This window comes from Anabas testudineus, chromosome 8, assembly GCF_900324465.2.
Source record: "Anabas testudineus chromosome 8, fAnaTes1.2, whole genome shotgun sequence".
Classification (NCBI taxonomy): Eukaryota; Metazoa; Chordata; class Actinopteri; order Anabantiformes; family Anabantidae; genus Anabas; species Anabas testudineus.
In genome coordinates, this window is record NC_046617.1 from 3,278,601 (window position 1) to 3,302,937 (window position 24,337).

The 24,337-nt window shown below is 40.8% G+C and overlaps 1 protein-coding gene across 6 annotated transcripts in view; it reads left to right on the forward strand.

Moving 5' to 3' along the window:
* Nucleotides 1-24,337, forward strand: part of hdac5 (histone deacetylase 5) — a 47,104-nt gene that overhangs the window by 10,060 nt on the left and 12,707 nt on the right. For 3 of the 6 annotated variants that reach the window (XM_026346865.1, XM_026346881.1, XM_026346873.1), the window contains exons 2-15: nucleotides 16-134; nucleotides 16,381-16,467; nucleotides 17,765-18,012; nucleotides 18,179-18,323; nucleotides 18,446-18,551; nucleotides 19,804-19,937; nucleotides 20,212-20,343; nucleotides 20,478-20,587; nucleotides 21,204-21,320; nucleotides 22,190-22,301; nucleotides 22,393-22,506; nucleotides 22,912-23,105; nucleotides 23,185-23,303; nucleotides 23,420-23,615. In XM_026346865.1, the coding sequence (XP_026202650.1) occupies nucleotides 113-134; nucleotides 16,381-16,467; nucleotides 17,765-18,012; nucleotides 18,179-18,323; nucleotides 18,446-18,551; nucleotides 19,804-19,937; nucleotides 20,212-20,343; nucleotides 20,478-20,587; nucleotides 21,204-21,320; nucleotides 22,190-22,301; nucleotides 22,393-22,506; nucleotides 22,912-23,105; nucleotides 23,185-23,303; nucleotides 23,420-23,615 (1,836 nt within the window). In that variant the 5' untranslated portion in view covers nucleotides 16-112. Of the gene's footprint in view, nucleotides 1-15; nucleotides 135-5,117; nucleotides 6,559-16,380; nucleotides 16,468-17,764; nucleotides 18,013-18,178; nucleotides 18,324-18,445; nucleotides 18,552-19,803; nucleotides 19,938-20,211; nucleotides 20,344-20,477; nucleotides 20,588-21,203; nucleotides 21,321-22,189; nucleotides 22,302-22,392; nucleotides 22,507-22,911; nucleotides 23,106-23,184; nucleotides 23,304-23,419; nucleotides 23,616-24,337 lie in introns of those variants that run through there. The other 3 variants (XM_026346888.1, XM_026346857.1, XM_026346849.1) reach the window with 3 other exon arrangements.

A 24,337-nucleotide genomic window follows, 5' to 3' on the forward strand; every position in this document is an offset into this window, starting at 1 on the left:
TTTTCTATGTTGCAGAATTACCCGCATTGAAAAGAAAGTCTGATTCGTCTGTCCTACAGCACATGGCTACCACAGTGGAAGGATAAAGGAGAGAAGTCCACATTCAACCTTCATGAATTCATCACACACCTCAAGTAAGTCTCAGTCAGTCTCTCTGTCTTAAACAGCTGGTGTTGTTAATACTGATGGGATAGGAGTGGCAAAGGTGCTCTTCTGGTTTGTACTGGTGTTACAAATGCAACAGTGTTGGACTGGTCGTGCTCAATGAGGAGTATTATTGTCATCTGTAGTTTGGTCTCTTTATGTTTGTATCCATTTTATCTACAGTAGAGTTAACGGTGTCATTTGGTGAATGCAGCATCTGTTAATGCAACAAACAGGACAATATCCAGTTTACACTATCACAATTATCATACAGTATGGTTTAAAGGTTTGCAATCTGCAAGACTGTAATTGTTGCATATGGAGGATTTTTTGACAAAGGAAGAGTTTAAAGGACACAGTTATTATTTTTTATTATATTATTATTTCTAACTTTGTCTTTCCTGCTCATTTTGCAATATTCCCTGTCCATATTCATTTCATGTATGTTTTTGTAGGAAAATAAGAATCAATTCTAGGTGAGCCAACGCTTTGAAACTGTAGTGCATGTAAAAAAAAGGAAAAAAAAAAAGAAAATAAATACCACAAATGTAAAACATACCTAGCTCCAGTATCTAGCATACAGTTGTGTTCCTGTCATTCTCACAGTTGATGAAGAAGCAGGTGGTGATGAGGTGTCATGTGCAGGTGATAGGAGACGACAAAGACAGCAAAATAGATTCTCTAGTGTGCTCCTGGTGCCTGGTGCCTCTGACAGTACAGTCATGTTGGCACTGTATCTTGGGGGGGAGGGATACAAAACAAATATTCACAGTAAAGACTTTGTTAATAAGTGCCAGCGTTTTGTTCCCAAGCTCTATAAAGGCATTTGATGCGATGTTATGATAATTTCATCAAATAACGTGATGACTGGGTTGGTGAGCCAGACTTTTTACAGCCTGCTCCCTGATGCATTGTGCAACTGCTTATGGAATAATTAGAGTCTTACAAACACAGTGTAATAAAGTGGTGTGAATGTTTATCACACTGTGGATATGCTGTAGCAGCCCTAACTCTTACAGTTTCTGTGGCAGTGGGCTGTATGTGTGCAGTTTCCCGACAGGTACACACATCTTTCATGTTTTTATTTTATTATCAGCTTTTCAGTAGAAAGTTGTGTACACATCTTGCCATGTTTTTTTTTTCTTTTCTCGGTGCACATACTCCACGTATTATATACTTAACGCAGCATTGTATTTTAATACCCATAAGCACTGTGTGTGAAAGCCTGTTTTAATGCTGTGCCTATGCACCAAGAAGATGGTGATTTGTTATAGTTTGCTGCAGAGGATGACTGCTAATCTGAATAATCTGTCAGAGTCCAGAATGGCTCTGGACTGAACACGAGTCCGTCAGACCCACTGAACTTAGGCCGTCACCGCAGGTTGACTGGCTGGTAGCGACTGACCTAAATACTAATCGGTGTCAGTGTCTGTCTGACTAATAAAAGCCATTTCATTATACTTGAAGGTTCAGGCCTTATATGCCTTTTGAGACACTACAAAGCCGATGCCAGTTATAGCCTCTCTTACATTTCCACCTCTATGTGCTGCTTGTACTGTCCAAAAAGAAGAAAGAAGACCATCAGGATTTAAAATTATGTCCATAAACATTACAGGGAGTGTAATAAGTTTGTATTATGTGACAGTGATTTGGGCAAAATATATGTGTCTGCTCACTCAATGTACAGTAATAGGAGGCCATGAGTAATTAAAAAATTGCTGTAGCAGAATTTCACAAAGTGCTGTTTCTCCAGTTCACCAAATACAACTTGGGAGATCGAATTGGGGCCTAATGAGCAAAAGACAGAAACCACTACCTTAAAAAGTGTCCTAAATATTCTGCACTTATGCTGGGGTTAAATTGAGCCTTCAAATATCCTCTGTTTGATCATTTTGCTGACCAAATAAATGTAGAACATAGGCTGTTTTTGTCTTTGTCTTCTACCAGTGTGAACATCCTCTTACTCAACAAGTCAAAATACTGCAAAACTCGAAGACTAAACGTTGTTTGTTCATTTTGTTGCCAACTACAAGAGACAAAGACAGGCAACATTTATTTCAGTGGAGAGCTGATAGTATGCTTTGCATTATATTTATGTGATCCTAGCTCAGTCAATAACATACAGTAAATTTTGCATCATTGTAATAGTGCTGCCATGCTAACATTAACATTTAGCTCAAGTACTCATCTGCCTGTGCCTTATTTAAAGGAACCAAAGGTGATACATATGCTTAAGGGTTGACTGATTTTATGGTCTATTGGTGGCAGCAGAAACAAGATGTGAATAGTATTGCAATATTGACATTTATATCACATTGCAGTTGATGTGACAAACAATGCAAACTGTTGCTTTTATGCACATCCAGCAGCTCCAGAGTAATCTCATAATTTTTTTTTGCATTAATGTTTCTTCCCACCTATTGTATGTAAATTCATGTCATTTATGTATAATGCACTGTATTTGTGACAGATTAAATGATTAGGCCGCACATAATCAAGGCACCTTTAAGTCTGTTTCGGGTATTTTTTGACAACTTTGTCTCAGACTGAGTGACTGCTTGACTGACTGCCTGCCTGTAATGTGGTTGTTATGGATACAGATATAGAACATAATGCGCACACTCACACACATATTCACACAGACACACAGACAGCAGTGTGACTCCAGGGGTTGATGTGCCTCAAATAGAAACGCAGAGATGAGTCATCCGCTGAGCTGCTGCAGTACAAACACACACACAAGGACACCGACACACACATACACACCTTTGGCAGATGTGTTTAGTATGTGAGACCATTGAGATGTCAGACATGTTGCCTGACCAGTGCCATCTCTCTGTTTTCCCTTGCTGTCATAGCAATTTTAAGGGTGATGCAAAATAACAAACCATGTCTTTAATAAATAATCACAGTACTGGATAATAGAAAAGCAATGCAGCAGCTGAAGTCAATGGAAAACGGCGCAGGATATTCAAAACTTGTTTTCAGTATTAACATTTACATCATTTGTGTGTATTTAGTTTTTGCACTTGTGATTCATATTGAGGCAGCACTAAATCTGCTGGAGGACAGACAGAACTGGTTACACAGGAGGTGAGGATGAGGGTGATGAAGAGGTGGTATGATGAAGGTGATGATGAAATGATTCAGTCAAATGTTATCTTTCCTGGAAAGGAAACTGTTGTAGCAGCAGCAGCAGCAGCAGCAACAATCAGCCCAGAGATGGAAAGCTGACAAATACAGAGGAGTCAGAATCATCTACCTTATTAAACAAGTCAGAATTTTTCTGAGCTGATCTATTGGAGCCATTCATCCCTTTTTAATCCATTACCATTGGTTACATAAAGACTGATTCATTCTAATCCTTTGTTTTATGTAATCCATACACTGTGTTTGCCAGCAGTCAGAGACATCCCATTACACTCAGTTAAAACACTGGAACCTAGTCCTTAAAGCACAGCTACACTAAGGAACGAGCTGCTGAATGGAACAAACAAATCCTAAAAATAGCAGGCAGCACTCTGAATTAATAATATCCTCAAAGTGAGCAGTGCGACTTTTGGTTTAAAAAAAATAACCTTTCTGTGACATTTTGCAGCTGCAGTCCACCTGTAAAATGCTGCTGCCGGATAGAAACTGTATTTAATTTAAAAAATTTTCAAATGCTGGGTTTGTGTCAAGATTGTATGTTGTGTCCTGGGCAGTGTAGTTCTTTGTATAGGTACATTGACTTGCTAAAAGAATACCCTTTTTTTTACCGCATGGTGTGTAGATAAAGTCGCCAGCTTACACATTATTGTTGTATGGTACTGTATGACAGTGTGGAGGTGTTCAGTATTAATGGATGGGCGGACACATGTGTGACCAGCTTCCAGACTTTTTTGAATGTAATTTTTCACGTTGATATCTAGTTGTTCCTATCGTATTTCGTTCCCAGTTGAAGATGCAAACAATGCTTTTTTGAAGTTATCGCGCTGTGCTTATCAGCTGATGATAATCAGGAACTCCCTGCCCTTACTGCTGTGTAGCTGTGATGCCAGCACAGATGTAGCTCAGCTATTCCTTGTTTAGCATGTTAGCATGCTAATGTTTCCTTACTAGCACTATAACAATGTACAGCTAAGGTTGATTAGCATTGCATGGTGTTTTCAAAACCAAAGTATATTATATGAAACGCATTGATAGTGCGACAGAAAGGCCTATTGGAGCATAGCTATTCCTAGCTATTGATGACTGTCTGCACTAAATGTCATGGCAAACCATTTAGTAGTTAGTTCAGTCCTGACCAGTGTGACAGACGGGCCGACAGACTGACCCACAGACTGACATTGTTGTCCGTAGAGCCACATTAGCATATAGCCACAAGTTGCATTGTATAATACATAGCTTGCAGTCCCGCCCACACATTTTGATTGACAGGTTCGCTCAGGGAAATGCAGTGCAGAAACATGACAGCGCTGAAAGCTTCAACCCCCCCCCCCCCCCCCCCCCCCCCACCTCTTTCACCTCCTACACCCCACCCCAGAGCTGTAGGCTTACAGCTTTCCCTCTCTCTTGTCTATTTTTATCTGACTCCTCCTCCTCCCTGGCAAGCTATTTTGAGCCGTAGTCCCTCCATCAACCCCCCCCTCCTGTGTTAGTAAATGCTTCTCTTCTCTTCTCTTCTCTTCTCTTCTCTTCTCTTCTCTTCTCTTCTCTTCTCTTCTCTTCTCTTCTCTTCTCTTCTCTTCTCTTCTCTTCTGAACCAATTTAGCACCAGTAAAATGCTGTAAAAAGATGAATGAATTGAAGGTATACGGCAGGTTGGAAATTGAACGAGTGTAACTCTTGTTGTAACATTCACTAAAATGAAATAAGCTGCTGTTCACTTTATCTTTATTCATCAAACTTCCTTTCCACCCAGTGATCTACTTTCTCTTGCTCAACCTCCTCTCTCTGTCTCCTCTCTCTCTCCCTCTCTCTCTCTTTCGACATTCATTCAGCAGCTCAAACGGCGTCACAGACACTCCCGCGTACACACAAACAAACACGCCAATGACTGAATATTAGCTGTCTGTCCGGCAGCTTCTTCTGGTTGCCTGTCCTGTCCTTTCGGAGCGAGGGATAAGAGGACGACGTGTAAGCCCTGGCTGTTGATTTTTTTTCTCCTTTCTGGGAGGATTCTAACTCGCTGCTCATCTTCTCCAGCCCAGCCTTCCTCTCCTCACATTTCCTCATTTTTTTATTAGACTGCTCTCTCTCTCTCCCTCCTTCCTTCCATTTCCCTCTCTCTGTCATTCTCTCAGCGCTTCGTTCTAATTTTGGAAGCATGGAACCTCGGGGAGCGCTCTCCCAAAGCTATTTACGTCCTTGCCTCTCCTCCTCTCCTTCCTCCTCCTTCCCACCTCCTCTCCCTTTCGTCAACCAGGAGGAGAACAGCATGAGGATCCTTTGATGCACCAGAGTAGAGGAATTCTGCGTCTCCTCATCTCTGTATTTTTCTTGTTAGCTGTGAGAAGCCGCGGAGTGGCTGCAGCAGCTCCGCTCCTGAACTGATCCTTTCTATCACTCCTCAGCTTTTGGAAACACACAGTTTTGCTGGCATGAAACCAGATTCTGTTGATTCCCTCCTGGTTTTGTTTTTGAACGGTTGCTGGTTTGCTGTTTAGTAAACACCCTGAAGAGTTTAATGGACCAGAGGAAACACGTTTTTTGTTTTCATCTACACCAGGGACCGGTACATCCCCAAACTTAGCGGCCACTGTGACTGTGTGAGCTGGCCAAGTGTTCTGCATGGATCGGGACTCCTGGTGGTGAATACAAACTGACCAGAAAGTCATATTTCAGATCAGTGCCCAGCTTGTTTTTCCTGCAGCTGAAGCTGCAACACCAGAAAAGTGGATTTTGTCAGTGACGGGTCATCACAGCACAAACTTCGAAGCTAGAGACAGTAGAAGCTCTAAATCAAACTGGAGACTGGAGCCAATCAGACTGACTGTGCTGGATTACACAATAAAAGCACATTTTTTTTGTGTGTGAAAATTTTGATGGAATACATGCAGATTTTTTTTTTTTTACCAATTTAAAAATAATTTTACAATAAAATTTGATAAAAGTGGAATTTAAAGTTCAAATATAAATTTTGAAAAGCACTTATTTTAATGTTTTTCCTCTTTACTCTTGACAACTTGAATCCTAAACGAAGCCATGCCGATATCTCGGAAGAGGAACTGACTGGTGTTTTTGTGACAAAATAGAACACTGCCTCTTGTCTTGGCATGCTGTTGCATCCCACAGTGTCAGGATTGTGCGCCATGTTGCAGACTATTTATGAGACTGAGTCCTGTTTTTCCTCCTCCAGCACAGACAGCCACCACCAGCCTCTGGAGCTCCTGAGTGGCAGCAGGAGCTCCAGCACTGCCATGGCCACTGCCGGTGAGTGATATCTGGGAAAGGAAAGGTGGGACGTGGGCGGTATTTAGACTGTCTGCCAGTAACTTTTTGTTTTTGTGGGAACTTCTGTGCTGAACCTTTTTAGCCCAAAGGCATCTGTGTGTGTTTACGTGTATCGCAGTAGCTGGTAGTGGTCAATGTTATGCATTAACCAAGTGCCAGCTGATGGGTTTTGGGCTCAAAAAGAATGATCTGTGTGGGAGCTCGGAGGATTTGTTGGTAGGGCAGGTTCGAGGTTTTGAATCCCAATCCCAAGTGAGAGATTTGAGGCAAAAAATAGTTGTGTGTGTGAGAGGAAAGTGACAGTTGCAGGCTGGTTTTTAAAAACACAAACTTTGTTAATGTAGTCTGGTGAGGATGATCATTGGAGGCTATGACACACAGCACATGGACACCCTTGATGCTCTGTTGTTGCATTTTCACTTACACTTACACTTACACTTACATTAAGTAAAATGAGATGCTATGTATACCTCCAGAACCTGCCTGATGTTCAGTATCAAAACAATGCAGTGATAGATGGACACATTTTACTTCCTGTTTACATTGCTTGAAGCCCTCCTATAATAGGAACAGTAATGCCAGATAGTGATTCTCCCACACCGAATAAAACATAACTTTTTTCACATTTTTTGTGGTAAACTGTCACTGTGTTTGTTTCCATAGTATGTCCCATCAGCGTGATTCTTACATTCTTGGAATACTGGGATTCTCCTCTATTCAAACACACATATTTGCCCTGTGCCAAAAAACTGTGGCTATACATCCTCACTTTCTCCCGACATCAAATTCAATCTTGCAGCACTGCTGTAGACTATTCTATGTTTAGAATCTTAAGTATCATGTTCAGCCTTAACTCCCAAAAAATGTTTTAATATTGGAAGACAAATGCGTTGAATATCAACACCTTCATTAAAGCTCCTGGCTAAGAGATCCATAATATCTGTTGTTTGGGATTAGCTACAGTTTAGTCTGAAGAACAGTGTGGCTGCCAAAGTGAGGTGAGCTGGGCTTGGAGTGTCGCTTGATACCACCTTTTGTTGCCAGCAGGTTAGTTGCTACAAACAGGATGCATTTACTCTAATCTTCTTTGCTCAATTACGGTGTTGGCTCACTTGAGAACCCAGGTCAGTGTGTGTGTGTGTGTGTGTGTGTGTGTGTGTGTGTGTGTGTGTGTGTGTGTGTGTGTGTGTGTGTGTGTGTGTGTGTGTGTGTGTGTGTTGAGACTTCACAAGTTCACAAAGACCTGCGTACAACAAGCAGCACATCTTCTGTAGCAGCTTGTGTTTTCTTAGATTAGCCTTTCTTGCTTTTACTTTTGTTTAACAAACGTATTCCATTAAACAGGTTATGCATGTTATGATCTGATGTGTGTTTGCATAAAATTACTTATTTAAAGTAATTGTAATTGCCTCTTCTACACGGAGTCATGGGGATATACGTGTATTTGCATGCTGGCTGGGTGGAGAGACTTCAAGGTTGCAGTCTGGCAATTTGCTTCGTTCTCATGATTTTTTTTCAAAATGTGACATCCACTGAAATGGAAATCCACAAGTGGCGATTTATTACGACATCCTGTTGATTACCTCAGGTTAGCTACCACCGCTGGCTGTTTTCTGTTGCAAAAGACAAAACCTTAAAACTAAAATCGATACAGTTACAGGCCAGCAACAAACTTTGAGTAGTGTTTTACCCTTTAATGACAATTAATGGACAACTGTTTTCACAACCTCCATTTCACATTGCACATAACCATTCAAACTGTGCCTAAAATAAAAACCCTACAACCCTACATCCCTTGATCCCTACAGTTTTGATTTTTTATATATGTGTACATGTAATTGATTGAAGCAGATGTTGTCAAAAACATTAACCCTGGTACAACATCACAGCATCATGGTGGATGACCTACAGTCTGCCAACCCATAATTCTCCTGACCTACCCCATGGTTGCTATAACAACACCACACGTGACTCCTCTCTGTCTCTAAGCTTCTAATTTGTCTAAAGTACACATAGCCATTATACTATTTTTGCCTCCCCTCTGTCTTTTCTTTCTCTCTCTCTCTCTCTCTCTCCTGGCTGGACTGTTTTGCAGGGCTGACGTCATAGTGCCTATTTTCTTTTAGCAACGCAGAACGAACAAGACAGAGAGAGAGAGAGAGAGAGAGAGAAGAGAAAAGAGGAATATTAGTTTCCAGAAATACATCCCCCCCCGAAGCAGCAGCGATATGAAGTCGCAGAAAAAGGAAGTACTTCAGAATACTGACCTTTGTCATCCTTCCTTGTGTCTATATGAATCCTATCTGTAGGAAGTTTTGACCAGCACTTAGTGTAGCATCTCTGGTTCTCAATTCTGATCAGATCACGGCAACTTTAAAGCAAGCACATTATGTAGCATCGCTGTCACATGCAGAAGTTGACAGTTCCCGTTTGGTGGCTTTTGCTATTGAACTGGTGCATTTGAGTGGTCCCATACCCAATGAGTAGTCTTTACTTCACAGTTTAAGATTCTCTGGTTACTGAAACTGCTCATGCATACAGTAGCTTCAGTTATAGTTGTGCTGTTCTGGAACTTTTATGTCTTGTCCATTAATCTGTTGTAAGAAGAGGCACAGCAGGACTTTATCTGTGATGAGTAAATACGTAGGCTTTTATGATATGAGACTTTATACGACTTCGCCAGACATAGAAAAAAAACATTAGTTTTAGCATATTGTAATGGTTAGGACTAGATGTCTTCTACCTGTGGGTAAAGTACCCAAACAAAATGTGCATAAATTCAATGTCAAAAAAGAGACTCAACTCAGGGAAACCCTATGAATAATTAGAACGGACCCCAAACAGAAAGAAAACACAAATGCAACAGCAACTTGATGATATGTTAGCTAATTAACTTAATTAATTAAATTCAGTTCAGCTTATTTATAAAGTGCCACATCACAATAAAAGTCATCTGAATGCACTTTATAGTGTAAGGTTTAAGACCTAAGAGAATATAACATAACTGCAGTGGCAAGAAATAGTATGTGAACCTTTTGGAATTTCATGGTTTTCTGCATTAATTTATCATAAAATGTGATCCGATCTCCATCTAAGTCAGGAGTATTAACAAATATAATGTGCCTATAATATTAATGCAAAACAATTCTCATTTTTCATGTCTTCATTGAGAACAACCATAAACACCTCACAGTGTGAGTGGAAAAAGAATGTGAACCCTTTGAATAATGACCTCAAAAAATTAATAATAATTGGAATCAGGTGTTAGCATAAGTCAAGAAAATTAGTTTGAAGGTGTGGACTAGAGCTACTTTGACCAACAAAAACCACTCTAACTTTTTGAGTTTGCTCCACACAAGAAGAATATGCTTATGTGAGCCAAAAGGAGCTTTCAGAGGATTAACAATTGTTGATTTACATAAAGCTGGGAAGGGTTACAAAATGATATCAATGAAATTTAACAAACAATCTACATATCGAGACACTTTGGGACTGTGACTACTCTACCAAGAAGTGGGTGGCCAGTCGAAATGACCCCAAGAGCACAACAAACACTCATTTATGGTGAAAGAAGCTACCAAGAGTGACAGCCAGCAGAACTGGCTAACATCTGTGTTCATGAGTCTACAGTATCTAAAACATTGAACAAGCAGGGTGTCTATGGCAGGGCAGCACGAAGGAAGCTGCTGCTTACTAAAAAGAACATGCTGCACGCCAGATGTTTGCCAAATAGCACATTGACATTCCACAGCAGCACTGGCAAAATATTTTGTGGACTAATATAACTATGTTGAACTATTTGGAAAGAGCACACAGCACTAAATTTGGTGTAAAAAGGGCACTGCATATTATTATGAAGACATCATTCCAACTGTAAAATATGGTGGAGGAAACATCATGATTTGGGCCTGCTTTGCTGCATCAGGGCCTGGCCAACTTGCTGTCATTGGGGGGGAAGATGAAGTTTTCAGGATAATGTGGGAATGTCTATACATCAGGTGAAACTCTGTACTGTAGAAGTTGCTATAGGACAATAACCCAAAAAAAACACAACAACAGCCTTCAGAAAAACAAAATCCACCTTTTGGAGTGGCCAAGTCAGAGCCCAGACTTCAACCCAATAGAGATGCTATGGAAGGACTTGAAGAGAACCACACACGAGACATCCAAAGAATATGACAGAGCTAAAGTTCTGCCTGGAAGAACGGGCAAAAATTTCACCCATGACAGTGTGCAGGTCTGATCTACAGCTAGAGGAAGTGCCTGGTTAAGGTTATCTCTTGGGTTTTTATGGTTGTTCTCAATAAAGACATGAAAGATCAGACTTTTTTTGTGTTATTATTTTAGGCACATTATATTTGTTAATACTCTTGAATTAGATGAAAATCAGATAATGTTTTATGACAAATTAATGCAGAACACCATTAAATTCCAAAACAGGAGGAGAAAAAACACAAAGTTAATGACATACAATGGTTTCATAAACACCATTGCAGCCATGTTGGAAAATGCGCAATATAATGTTAGTTAGTGTCCGAACAGATGTAAAGTCACAAAAACTAAAGCAAAACATTTATGTTTGAAAGCCAAATATATTAGGTATAAATAAATAATAAATAATTAAAGTTCTGTTTTTTTCTTTTGCAGAATGAAATAATTCTGTGTTTGCAGCATAAATATACTCTGCCCAGCCTGATTTCGCTGTGCAGAATTAATACCCAACCTGACTCTTGTGCTGGGTTTTGATTCCACAGACCTTGGTGAGCTGTAAAGGACTTGCCTGAATATAGCAGCTGCAACTGATGATTTGCATCAGTTAATGCTATTGTCACAAGAACTAACATATACATTTCAAGTTTTGTTCAACTAGCAGTCAACAACCAACAGATATTTAATTTTCTATCATGAATGATGGAAAAAAACAATAAATATTCACATGTGAAATGTGATTTTTAAAAATTGTGCTTATTATTTATTAATTTCTTTGGCTGAATCCAAATGACTTTGTATTAATTTGGTAATCCCCTGACGTTTCATCTCGTACCACCAGCAAATATCTTATCATCTAACATATGTTATTTGCATAAAATGTGGCACAGACAATGGTCCCCACAGGACGATCTCTCTTAAATGTGGTGATCTTCTGTTTGTTGTTGACAGATATTGGATGGATTACCATGACATTTAGACATTTAATTGAAACAACATGTAGCAAAGTACAGGCTCACATGGCTTCAAGCACAGTAACGTGATTAAAAGAAAACAGAATAATTTTAGGTTTTTACTGCTCAAATAAACACTGTCATTGCAACACTTTTGTCTTGAAAAAGTTATGTTTTTACTGCTTTCTGATACTTTATAAACCATAAAGTTAAAAAGTTAAGTTTTGGTGTGGATCCAGACATGTTTCACACATGCGTGCTAGAACACATGATGGTATATCTGGACAGTAGCAGCTGCAACAAGAAACAGTTAAAAACAACCAGTGTAACCACTTTACAAGAACAGTGTCAAAGATGTTGAAATTAGTGTCTAGTTGTCTGGTACATGTGCACTACAGACATTTTATACGGACACATATTTTTGGACTGCGAAAAGGGTTGTAGAGAGCCCATCCTGACACCCACAGATTTGGGAGGTGACAAAATTTACATCTAGAATTTTGTAGCGAACAGAAAGGGGCATGAAACGAGGGATTGGCCTTAAGGAGAAATGCTTTACAGAGCATTACTAAATTGAATGTAGACATGAATGCTATCATAGACTCACTGCTACATTAAGAATGAAAACTTTTTTTATGTAGAAACTTTACACAAGTTACACAACTATACATTCTAATACACATACATGTGTATACAGAGTCAGCACCAAGGTGTATTCACTAGTGTTCACTACAAAACTGGACAAACTGGATGGACAGTCTGTCTTTCAATCTTTCTTTTTCTACTGGCTCCATCCTTGAATTACTTTGTGTAAGTGCAGCTGTAGTGAGTCGGAGGCTGACATGATTGACCAAAATGTTGCCTGAGCCCCGCCTCTTTGTCAGACTGTGCGTTGGTGTGCGTGTGTGTGTGTTTACCAGACTATAAATGTCTTCAGTTTGACGTCAGACACTGGTTGCTGTGGAATGCTGCTCTCTTGCCAAACAGACTGTTGTACACACACTTACAGACCAGTCTCTCACATATGCGCGCGCACACACACACAGGAACAGTGTGTGTGCTGTAGTGGAAGGGGGAGACACGTGCGTCACAGCGAAATGCCAGAATATTTGTTTAGGTAATTTAGACGCGAGTGGCTGCACACGCATGCCCACACATACACAGACACATGCCTTGTTTATGATGGACTTGCAGTTTTTTGGCTTCTACCAACTTTCTCTTGCAGCAGCCTCAGTGGCTGAACTACAGTAACGGCTACAGATCAGAAAATCTCAATTGCTTATGGGGGAATGTGTGTGTTTCCATGTGCATCGGGTAAATATAATAGCGCTCCCAGATTTTGTCAAGAAATCAACAAAGATTTTGCCAAGTTATAACAATAGAGTTGTTTGGTATGTAGCTACAGTATAGGTTGCTTGTGTCACCATCTGAGATCGAAGGTCAGAGGTCATGCTGGGATTAAAGGCTGTAAAGATTTGAAATGGTGAAATCCAGCAGAACCAGGCTCAATACTAAATACTCACAACCCTGCAGGAGAAGGCTAATAAGCTTTGCCTTATTTTGGCTGTTGGCTTTCGGTTAGTTTAAAACCCACGTGGCAATCAAAAGCAGAAAGGGTGTTCCGCAAAATGGTACCAGACCAATCAGATCACCTTCGTTTAGAAAGGTCAAAGGTCAGGCTACATAGTACGTAGGTCCTAATTGAATTTCCTCTCTGGTGAACAGATAGGAAATACACTGACGTCCAAACATGTTACAGCCTGTGGCATCTTCCAGGAAGTAGCCTGATCCAATAGCAAAGGGTCAGCCACGCCTGGGAGAGCACAGTTGCAAGACAGGTCAGGGTCAGGCCTCCTGTCTCTCTCTGTTTGCTGTATCCTTCTATCAAACAGTGTGTTTGACCTGTTGCCTCCAAACCTTTTGGCTCTCTGTGCTACAAGGAGCCAACCAAAAGAAATAGTCTAAAGGACATATAAACCCTCTGTGTAACTCATTTGCGCTCTCTCTCTCTCTCTCTCTCTCACACACACACACACACACACACACACACCTAGTGATCAGTGTAAGCTGATTGGAGCAGCTAAGCTGATTGGGAGTTTCTGATCTGAGTACTGCTGAGTTTTAGCATCATAACCAATACATACTGAATACTGTATAAACCTAAATGACCACACTCACACACACAGAAGGTGTGTTTCTATGCACCAGTTTTTATGCATATTTGCATTTGCACATAAAACCGCTTGAGTGGGAATGCCAGAAATGTGAAAAATAGCTCTGGATCAATAAAAACAAAGTGCAAACAAAATAGACTTTGCAGATAAATCATGGCACCCATGAAGCATGTGAATTCTGTTGGAGAGTTAAAAAGCTGCAACAGATGAAAACTTCAGGTTCAGTGGCACACTAAGGAAAGGGCAACAATCTCCAAATGCCTACACAAATCAATCAAAAAAGAAGTAACAGTCATATTTCCAGCACATTTTCCACATCTTCTTTCTTTTTTTTTTTAAAGCTTTCCACTTAGATCATCTAGTTGTGTCCTCTTCCTCTGTAGTGGTTAAGTAGCGTCCAGCTGGACAGTGAGCATATGAAATTGAAGACATCTGCACTGTGGGTCTTGTAATACTGATATAAAGTACAGACGCAGTCAAACTGCATAGTAATCAGCAGTCACTTTCCCAAAATATACATTTTATTTTACCATCAAGCAAATATAACCACTTGACCTCCAGCAGCCGGTCGCACCAACTGTTCCTGACTTAGCCTAGTTTTCAAATAGTGTTTATTGACTTAGTGGAGTTTTACACATGGCTAAATTTAAACGGGCTGCCTCTCACAAACTGGTTCTTATGTAGAGATTAGGTGGTACTGAATATACGCACTGGAAGAAATAAATATAGAAATCCTCCAATTAAAAGTACAAATTCTACATTTAACTTAAGCAAAAGTACAGTAGTATTATTATCACCAAAGTTTGATTGTATTAGAAGTAAAAGTGCTTGTTTGGAGAAAACCAGCCCATGATCAGTGCATTAAATATATTTAGTAAAGAAAATTATTGTATCAGTGAAAAAACCTAATGCTGATGTGTAGCTGGCTAAGGAGGAGCTATTTTTAACACAGTTAATTATAGTTAATTAGTTCACTCCAGTGGTTTCCAACATAGGCTCGGGAGTCTGCAAAGGTAAATCCAAAGGGCCATGAGGCGATAATTAAGGTACATGTAATTGACATAAAAATGTTTTGATAAATAAATATGTATTTAATTTTCATGTTTGTCTTCAGTCACTGAATATTTGGGGGAAAAGTGTTTTGGGGGAAAGTACTGACAACACACAAACATCTGAAATTTAATGAAACATAGCTAAATGCTAAATAAAATGTTATTTTATGTAACAAAAAATCAGTAAAAGGTACAATATTTTCACCTGAACTGTGAGTAAGTAAGGTACCTCACAATACTACTTGAGTGCAGTACTTAAGTGTAATTAATAAATGCACAAATATATATATATAGATAGTGTGATTAAAATATGTAATATTATATATATATATTATATTATATATATATATATATATATAATTGATATTTATATTCAGCGCCTGGCAGGTATAACTGTAACTAACCAAATCATGTTAGCTTAATAGTAGTTATATATGTAGGATATGTAATATTGAATACAATCAATACAATTAGTATTGATAAAGCCTAATATATTATAATAATAAATAATATATTATTATAAATAATATTTTAGTTTTTTTTATAAAATTAGCACAACATGTGCCAAATTACCAAACAGTATGAGCAACACAAATAAAATTGATACATTTTTGAAAGATGTCTCCTTTGGGCCTCTGCTTCCTGTTTATGCAGTCAATTGCTCTTGATTGGACAGAATCATTTATGTTTCCAAGGCTTTTATTCCATTGGCAGTCTTGAAAAGGTGAAGAGTTCTTCCTGAGGAGTTACCATATCTTTCATTTCACTTGCTGAAATGTCAGCTAATGCCACGCCAGTGCCTGAAGCAGGAAATCAATATCAATCTGTCACACTGATTAGCCCAAGTGGCTGCTGCAAATCCAGATCAGTACAAGGCGGTGCATTTGTCACTGACACATTTACAGTTTGAGCATTTCCAACTGTATGACACTCATTTCTGTGAAGCAAGAGTGCACTAACTGTTCTTGTTTCTTTCTTTCCTTTGTCCTGCTTTAGTTTTTTTTTTTGTGTTTTTTTTACATCCACCGTTCTGCTATAAATAACAGCAGCTTCTCAGATCGTTTGTCTCTATTAATATGGATGGTGCATGTTAACATGTTCTGCAGTGTCCTTTAGCCTAGCCCAGTGCTGAATATAGGGCTGATGGCTAATGTCAAGGTAACATTAGGCTAATTCAAAGTCAGTGCTATCCAGTGCTAGGCTAATGCTATGCTTGTGGCTATTTTTAGGTAGCAGAACGATGTGTTCCTCACTGTCTTACAACACTATCACAGCTCATCTCAATGAAATGGGAGCTGCCTCTGTCTGTGTGTATCCAATGAATGATGTAACAGTCTGCTCTGACGCTGACAACATTTTCCAGACTAATCAATCACTGCTTCCCCCCCCCCCTCTTCTCTCTCTGTCCTGCAGTAGTGGAGGTGAAGAGCAGCCTCCCATCGGGCATGCAGAGCCCACTAGGAACAGCCAGTGAGCAGAGAACAGGAGGCGGAGAAGGTGGTGAGTAGGGAGTCCTCGAAGACTCCTTTGGGGTGGGGAGAGAGGGTGGGGGCTTGATTTCTACAAAATGAATTAGATTTAATGGGTTGGACACTTCAAAAAGTGGATCAGTGGAGTGTCTAAAAGGTTTTAAGGGTCCTCAGGTGGCTTCAACACTTACTTAAAAGGGTTCTAAATAATGCACAACAATAAGCCAATTGAAGATCTGTAGAACTCCTGACGTGATCACTTCTCTGTGCAGTAGAAACAGCGTCCCTGTAGGAGCGACCGCTCACAATACGAAGGGGCAACTCCATTGATTTTACACATCATAGTCTGTGTACCGGTGTTGGAGAGTACTGCTTTTGTGGAAAAATGGGTGGGAAGCTTTCTGTGATGTCACTTGAGTCAGCATCAGTTGAAGTTAGATAGACCACTCAGTCTCTCTCGAACTTACTTAATGCTGTCATCACTCTTATCTACTGCATATTAACCAGCATCAAAAATTTGCAGAGAGGATCACATTAGCTATGTTGTAGCTACAGTGTAGTATTAATCCAGCTTATAAAAGAGACACTGCTGATTTACACAAGACCCTATAACTTAGAACAAAGATAGCAAACTTTAGATAATCATTCTTGAGTTAACTGGTCTAAACAACACTCTCGGATACAGCTGCCACAGTTACTGTGCTTTTATGCACACAAATTTGGAAACCTCTCACCCACACAGCTGTGTTGTTGACTTTGTTCTAAAGCCTGACAAATTGTATTGTTTTCCAGAACTGACACTCAACAACAATCTAATGCACCTCTCGAACTATATTAGTTACTTTTTTGTATGTACAGTATAACCAAGGGCAACAGCATGAAGGTCCTCTAACTGTTTCAAGCATATGAAGACATTTAGGGTTGCTCTGTGTTGTGTTAAAGTTCTTTCATATCATTCTGGCTTTTTTTGATAGACATCAAACGTGGTAGTCTTAACTGGTCATTACCAAATGTGAGTGGTCTATTTGGGCCTGAGGAGTTTCTAGAGGTCTTTGAGTTGTTTCACTGGTCTCCTTAGATGGTTTTACAATGAATGATTGATTGGTTTAAAGTGCTTTCGTCAGGACATGTTTGAGAAAACAAGTATTAGGTTAGGTGATGTTGTGTTGGAAGTTTAAAAAAAAAAAATCTGAACTCAAAGTTAAAAATACAAAATACACAAAACAACTATAAAAAGCTGCACCTAGTCAGGAAATCCAGCCAAACAATAAGACCAGCAGTGCAGTCAGGATGAGTAATGATCACCTCTTGTCTTGCTTGTTTTCCAGGTGGGGGTCAAGGAGAAGGCCCAGGAGGAGGCGGTCCAGTGGACCTGCGGACAGAGCACAGGGTTGGGTCTCTGTCTGGTGGTGGAGCAGTGGTGGACACAGCCTTGAGAGAGCAGCAGCTTCAACAGGAGCTGGTGCTACTCAAACAGCAGCAAGAACTCCAGAAACAACTGCTGTTTGCCGAGTTCCAGAAAAAACATGAAGTGCTAACAAGACAACATGAAATCCAGCTGCAGGAGCACCTAAAGGTAGCTTCTCGCTCATTTAGTTAGTCTCAGAACCAGCTGTTTAAGCTAACAATGTTTAAGCAAGACAGCTGCTATCAGTCCTGATTCTCATCTAATCAGTTTGGTTGTTTTTCAGTTATCTCAAGAATCATTCAGAAAAATGTGTGTGTGCTCCTGTGTGTGTAAGCAACAACAGGAGCTGCTGGCAGCAAAGCGGCAGCAGGAGCTAGAGCAGAAGAGGAAACTGGAGCAACAAAGACACGAAGAGCAGGAGAAACAGAGACTAGAGCAACAACTGCTCCTGCTGAGGAACAAGGAGAAAGGCAAAGAGAGTAGGTTACACCGCTGCCACTGCTGTAACTTCCATGGTAATCACACTGTGTATCACTTGGTGCTTGCAAGTCAGTGTAGCATGTCCTGATTGCCTGTGTCTGGGTGCTTTGTGTTTTGAAAGGTGCCATTGCCAGTACAGAGGTGAAGCTGAAGCTGCAGGAGTTCCTTCTCAGCAAGAAAGAGCCTGGTCCTGGAGGCTTGAATCATTCCTTCTCCCCGAAGTGCTGGTGAGGGTTAGAAGAAGTCAACAGATCAGTCATATTACCGTGACCTCACATCTTGAAACATTCTGTAATAACTGTGGGAATAGTGTTTCTTAATTTACTGTTTTTAAGATGGGTTTAAGCTAGGGGCTTAACAATTCTGAAACTGACGGAAATTGCAACATACACGTCCAGGTTACTGTGTCATGGTTCTAAAGAACACTAACCTAGAGTGTAGGTCATCTGTGCTGTGAGGCAATCTAGGAAACTAAAGAGTGTGGGTCAATTGTGTTATGAACTCTCCTCTGCCCCAAAAAACAAAAACTGAAATATGACCTGAACCATGGATTTGTACAAAAGTTACACCTCACATACAAACTGTAATTATTTACGATAAGACAACAAGACAACATTGCCTATTAGGTAAAAGATTCTCTGACTTTAGAACATGTAACATACTGCAAAGTACATGTATAGAGTACTGAAACAAAAGAAATGTAGTGGACACTGAAACACAGCATAGACATGACTGTATGTCTTGTCCTGTGTATGGCGTACATAGAGTCCAGTCGGCAGCTTTCTCAGCTTCTGCTGGCAGTTCCTAGTTGCTGTATTTTGTGAGCGACGTCAGGCATTCCATCCAACTTACTTGCAAGCCTACAGTTCAAGTGAGCAAGCGCAGGTGGGCTGTTAAAGCACTCTCACTCTGCCAACTCTTTATATGATTGACAGACTTGAAAGCTGTTTTGCTAAGAAGATGAAGCGAGGAGATCAGTATAGGAGTGCATGCAAGAGAAGCACTAGGACTTAACATATGTCCTCTTAGAAAAAAAATCTGAAGACCAGGTTCACCATGTCTGTGAGTCCAAGTTAATTACTGGGCACATATCTGCTGTCTGTCGCTGTTGTACAAGGAGGAAAACGTTATGTTGCGAGCTGAGTTTAGGACCGTGGTGAACTCTGTGATGGTCTTCTATTTGTGTACATTATGTTCTAAGAGTATTTTAGCTTTTTATCACTGAAAACTGCCACGTAACTTCCTGAGAACACATGATGTCATGTCCAGTGCATCCCAGCTGTCCTGACACTGGCTGGAAAAGTTTCATTGATCAATTGAAGATGAAGCACAGAGTAAATATTTCCACATTCACAGGAACGGGAAATAACAGGAAAGGCATTCTGGAAATTGTAGACGGTGACGAAATGAAAGCATTACTGCAGCACTTCATCACCAATGAATTATAAATATTCTCTTTCTGTGTCTGTGTGTGTGCAGGGGAGGCCAGCACACCTCCCTGGAGCAGAGCTCTCCCCCACAGAGTAACACCCCAGGAACTCCTCCCTCCTACAAACTGCCCCCACTGCTGGGGAATTATGAGGGCAAAGATGACTTCCCGCTTCGCAAGACGGGTAGGACACACAGACTGAGGCAGAGGGACAGTGTGTGTGTTGTTTGATGAAAGACTATGTGGAGGGTTTACATATGTATCTATACATACATTTACTGTATGTATACAGTATAATGGATAGCATCCCTAGTGCATCATCCAAAAATGATCACACAGTGGAAACAACACCTCTGAAACAGAATGAATCAAAAACTGATTTATAATATATAATATATTATTATTAGAATAGTTACTGCATGACTGGTTTATTAGTCTTCTCACTGACTCTTGTCCAGTCTCGGAGCCCAACCTGAAGGTGCGCTCGCGGTTGAAGCAGAAGGTGGCTGAGAGGCGGAGCTCTCCACTTCTCCGCAGGAAGGATGGAACCGTCATCAGCACTTTTAAGAAGAGAGCCATAGAGATATCAGGTGAACACTAATGATTGTGCTATACATAGTTAAACAACAAGAATGCCTCTCAAACAAGAGGCAGATCACAGATGTTTCCTTACTTAACTCGAAGATTAATTCCCTCTCTCTTTCTGTGTGTGTCCCTCGACCAGTCTCCTCTCTCTGTAATAGCGCTCCAGGTTCAGGTCCCAGCAGCCCCAACAGTTCCAATACAGCTATCGCCAATGGCAACACGGGATCTGTCCCAAACATCCAGAGCGAGGTATATATACAACCACACATACACCTTATTTCAAAATATTATAATATAATATTCACTGACTCATGCAGTATATGTATTACATGAAGCAGATGTAACGTCTTCATTGTTAATTTAAGGGCAGCAAAACATTCGGTCATTGGAGCGTTGTGTACATGCTGCTGGAGCGTCATTTCTAGGAATCAGCCTGCCTACATTAACGTGGCTAATGAGGCTCATAAATGCTGGCTCACAAGCATCATAATTTATTCCAGTATGCTCAGGTTAGCTTTCATATGAGGATTCAAATCTGAAGTGGAGTGTAAACATGAAGTTGGAAACAGCTGGACAATTTTGGTAACTAGCAGATGTGTTTGATAGGGATATTGGACAGTTATTAAAAATGCACAAGAGCAGCCAAGTCCAAAGACTGCAGCTCTACACCGAGGATTCAGAGAGTGAAATGACTTGGTGATGAGACAGAGCGATACTGTCCTTTCAGTAAGTGTTTAAAACAATGGTTACCATAGCAACCATGGTCAGTCTGCTGTATAATGCCACACTTGCAAAAAAAATGTTAAAATTCCACTAAGCAAGCACCTAAACTAATGATTCCTTCTGTGTGCCTGTCTGTCTGCAGCTGAGATCTCTCCATCAGACTCTGGGGGCTGATGGGACATTGAGTCCTCTGAGTTTGTATACCTCACCCTCCCTGCCCAATATTTCCTTGGGCCTCCCTGCTAACACACACATCACGGTTGGTTAACTCAACACACATTCACCTACAAGAAACAGACAGATGCACAGCTATTTAGCTCTAGTTCCTAAATGAAACCGTTAAGACTGTTAACATGTAATGTTTTCTATTTCTTTTTGTCTGGTTACAGTAAAGAAAAAGTAGGGTTAGGGTTCCTAATTATCTCTGGGGCTCAGAATGAGGAATAAGCAAAGAGCTCTGCAAAGTTTGGCTGTACTTTTCAGCACTGTCCAAACCAAATGCACAAATGGCAGAGCCACCATCATTTCTACATACTCAGATATAATTGCATCTCTCAGTCCTTTTGGACTTTTTTAAACCCTTAACAGCATAAAATAATGTAGTTATCAATATGGTCCTTGGCTATCTAAAGTAATGTCAAGTTACTACTGACGGCATGCTAACATTTGGAGCAGTTATATCAGTTCCTTACACTTGCTCACATGCTCTTGTGTTTTTGTTTTTGTTTTTGTTGTTTTTTTCTTCTTTTTTTTTTTGCTTAGAGTTATTGTAACTAAAGTTCCATGCTCACTACAACATGTGGAGAAAATCAAAGTTTAACAGGTTTGCTGTGCCTTGTTACAGATGCTAAGCTATGATTAGAAACTGGCGGTTCATTTCCCATCTTAGAAGTTAGTATTCCCTGACCCTGTAAATCTGTTAGGTGCCCGTGTTATATGTAAACTCTTTGTTGCATGTAAATAATAACTCTCCACAATATACACAGCACATATATTGGATGTGATAGTTTACAGTATGGTGATTCTAAAACTGCTTCTGGATGTTGCTCTGTATTGCCATACAAGTGATTGTGTAGTACCTAATACTTTCCTCTGTGATAACCATGTTAATGCTTGCTCTCCCTCTAGGCCCCCCAGAAGCTGTCCGGCCAGCAAGAGGCCGAGCGTCAAGCCATCCAATCACTGCGAGGTGGCGGGACTCTAACGGGGAAGTTTCTATCCACGTCTTCTCTACCCGCAGGTCAGCCCGAGCACACAGAATTTCTCTCAATTAATTTTGAAATGCACTGAAAATTTAGACGTTGTGGTGATGTAATAACGTTTCTCTGCAGGGGTGGGGCATGATGTGGAGACTCCACCACCCACCTCTCATTCAGCCCATTCCTCGTTATTGCAGCATGTACTACTACTGGAGCAGGCCAGACAACAGACTGCTATGCTAGCTGGTACACACACACACACACACACACACACACACACACACACACACACACACACACACACACACACACACACACACACACACACACACACACACATTTGTCTTACTGCACTTGTGAGCCTAACACTGGCCTGTTAGCCTAACCCTAACTATCACAACTCACGGCCACACCCTATACAAAACCCAATTCAAACCCTAACCCTAGAACTAGTCCCTGAAAATGCTCTTTAAGCTTGTTTGGACCGGCTAAAATGTCCTCACAAGAATGGTATTGCAACAAAATTTGTTCACATTATAGACATGCCCACACTCAACAAGACAAGCACATTGAAGTCCGCTGTAGCATCACTGGTAGTCCACCCATATTGTCCAACTCATTGTCTTTCTGCTATGACCTTGGTCCTCTCAGTCCCCATGTACAGCCAGTCGCCACTGGTTACAGCAGAGAGAGGCGTGTCCAGTGGAATGCGGACAGTCAACAAGTTGCCTCGCCATCGACCGCTGGCTCGTACCCAGAGTGCACCTTTGCCCCAGTCCCCCCAGGCCCTGCAGCAACTGGTGGTTCAGCAGCAGCACCAGCATTTTCTGGAGAAACATTACAAGGTACACAAGTTCACACACACATGCACATAGTACATATACAAGTTCAGGTAAACATGCCAACTTTATGTTTTATGTGCAGATGCTATCAAAGGGAGCAGACCTACCCAGGCCGCCACCCACCCACCCAGAAGAGACAGAGGAGGAGCTCACAGAGACCAGTGACATGCAGGAGGATGACGGAGGGGCAGGTCCTCACAGGTGTGGCATTGCTCACAACCAGTCCGTCTGAATCAACAACTGATTATCGTTCAACTTTACCTGCATACATGACCTCACCTTGCATCTAAGTGGATCCAAATATTTTGACCAATCAGGCTTCAGAAGGAGGGGTCTGACGACAGCACGCTCTCCTCCGAACAACTCGCCGTGCATGTGAAGTCTGAGGATGAGCGTGGGGGTATGCACACGAAAGGAGAGAGCACAGAGAGTGAGCTGGACGAAGAGGAAGAGGACGAAGACATTGTCCAGCTGAGAGAGAGCAGCGAGGAGGAGAGGGGGAGCTACACGCAGGTTTGTATGCAAATCCACAGCTTCTAGCCAATGAAACTAAAAGTGCTTTAAATCCAGTTATAAACTAATGGGGACGTGATGGGTGAGGTTAATTAAGGCCTGGTTTGATACCTGATGCGTGTGCATGTCATATCATAAAGCTAAAGAAACACTTCTGTGCAGTACAAAGTAAATCCTAAACTCAGGACATTTTGGTTATGCATCATCATCCCAGAGAGGGATGAATCACACACACGCACCATTGTCCAGCTTCCTGCTGTTTCCTGCCTCACTCTGTTTGCCGTGTTACAGATGCAGCTGCGTCTTAGTTATCTGACTCATCACAGCCAACGGTCTGCTACTTCAATTCAAAACCTGAGATGACTTCAGGTGTTCTTCACCTTTGCACAGTTGTTTTCGCATACAGAAATCCTAAGCTGCTGCACATTTTTAAGTATTCCTTATTGGAATTTACTTTTTGTGCAGCTCAGAAAAACAACACTGTGCTGTTTCAGTAGTGATGTCGTACTATGTCTGACACTCAAGTGAACATTTAAGCAGTTTTACATACACAGCATATAAACCTTTAAAGTTTTTTTGCCAGTGGGGGACTTATGATTGACTCCACATGAACTAATTCCTATATATTTAGCTCTCTGCTATTAGGTAATTCCACATTAGGGTGGGCGATACAGCATCACAGTTCACAACTGTATCACAATTCTCTTTCATGTTGATTTTTA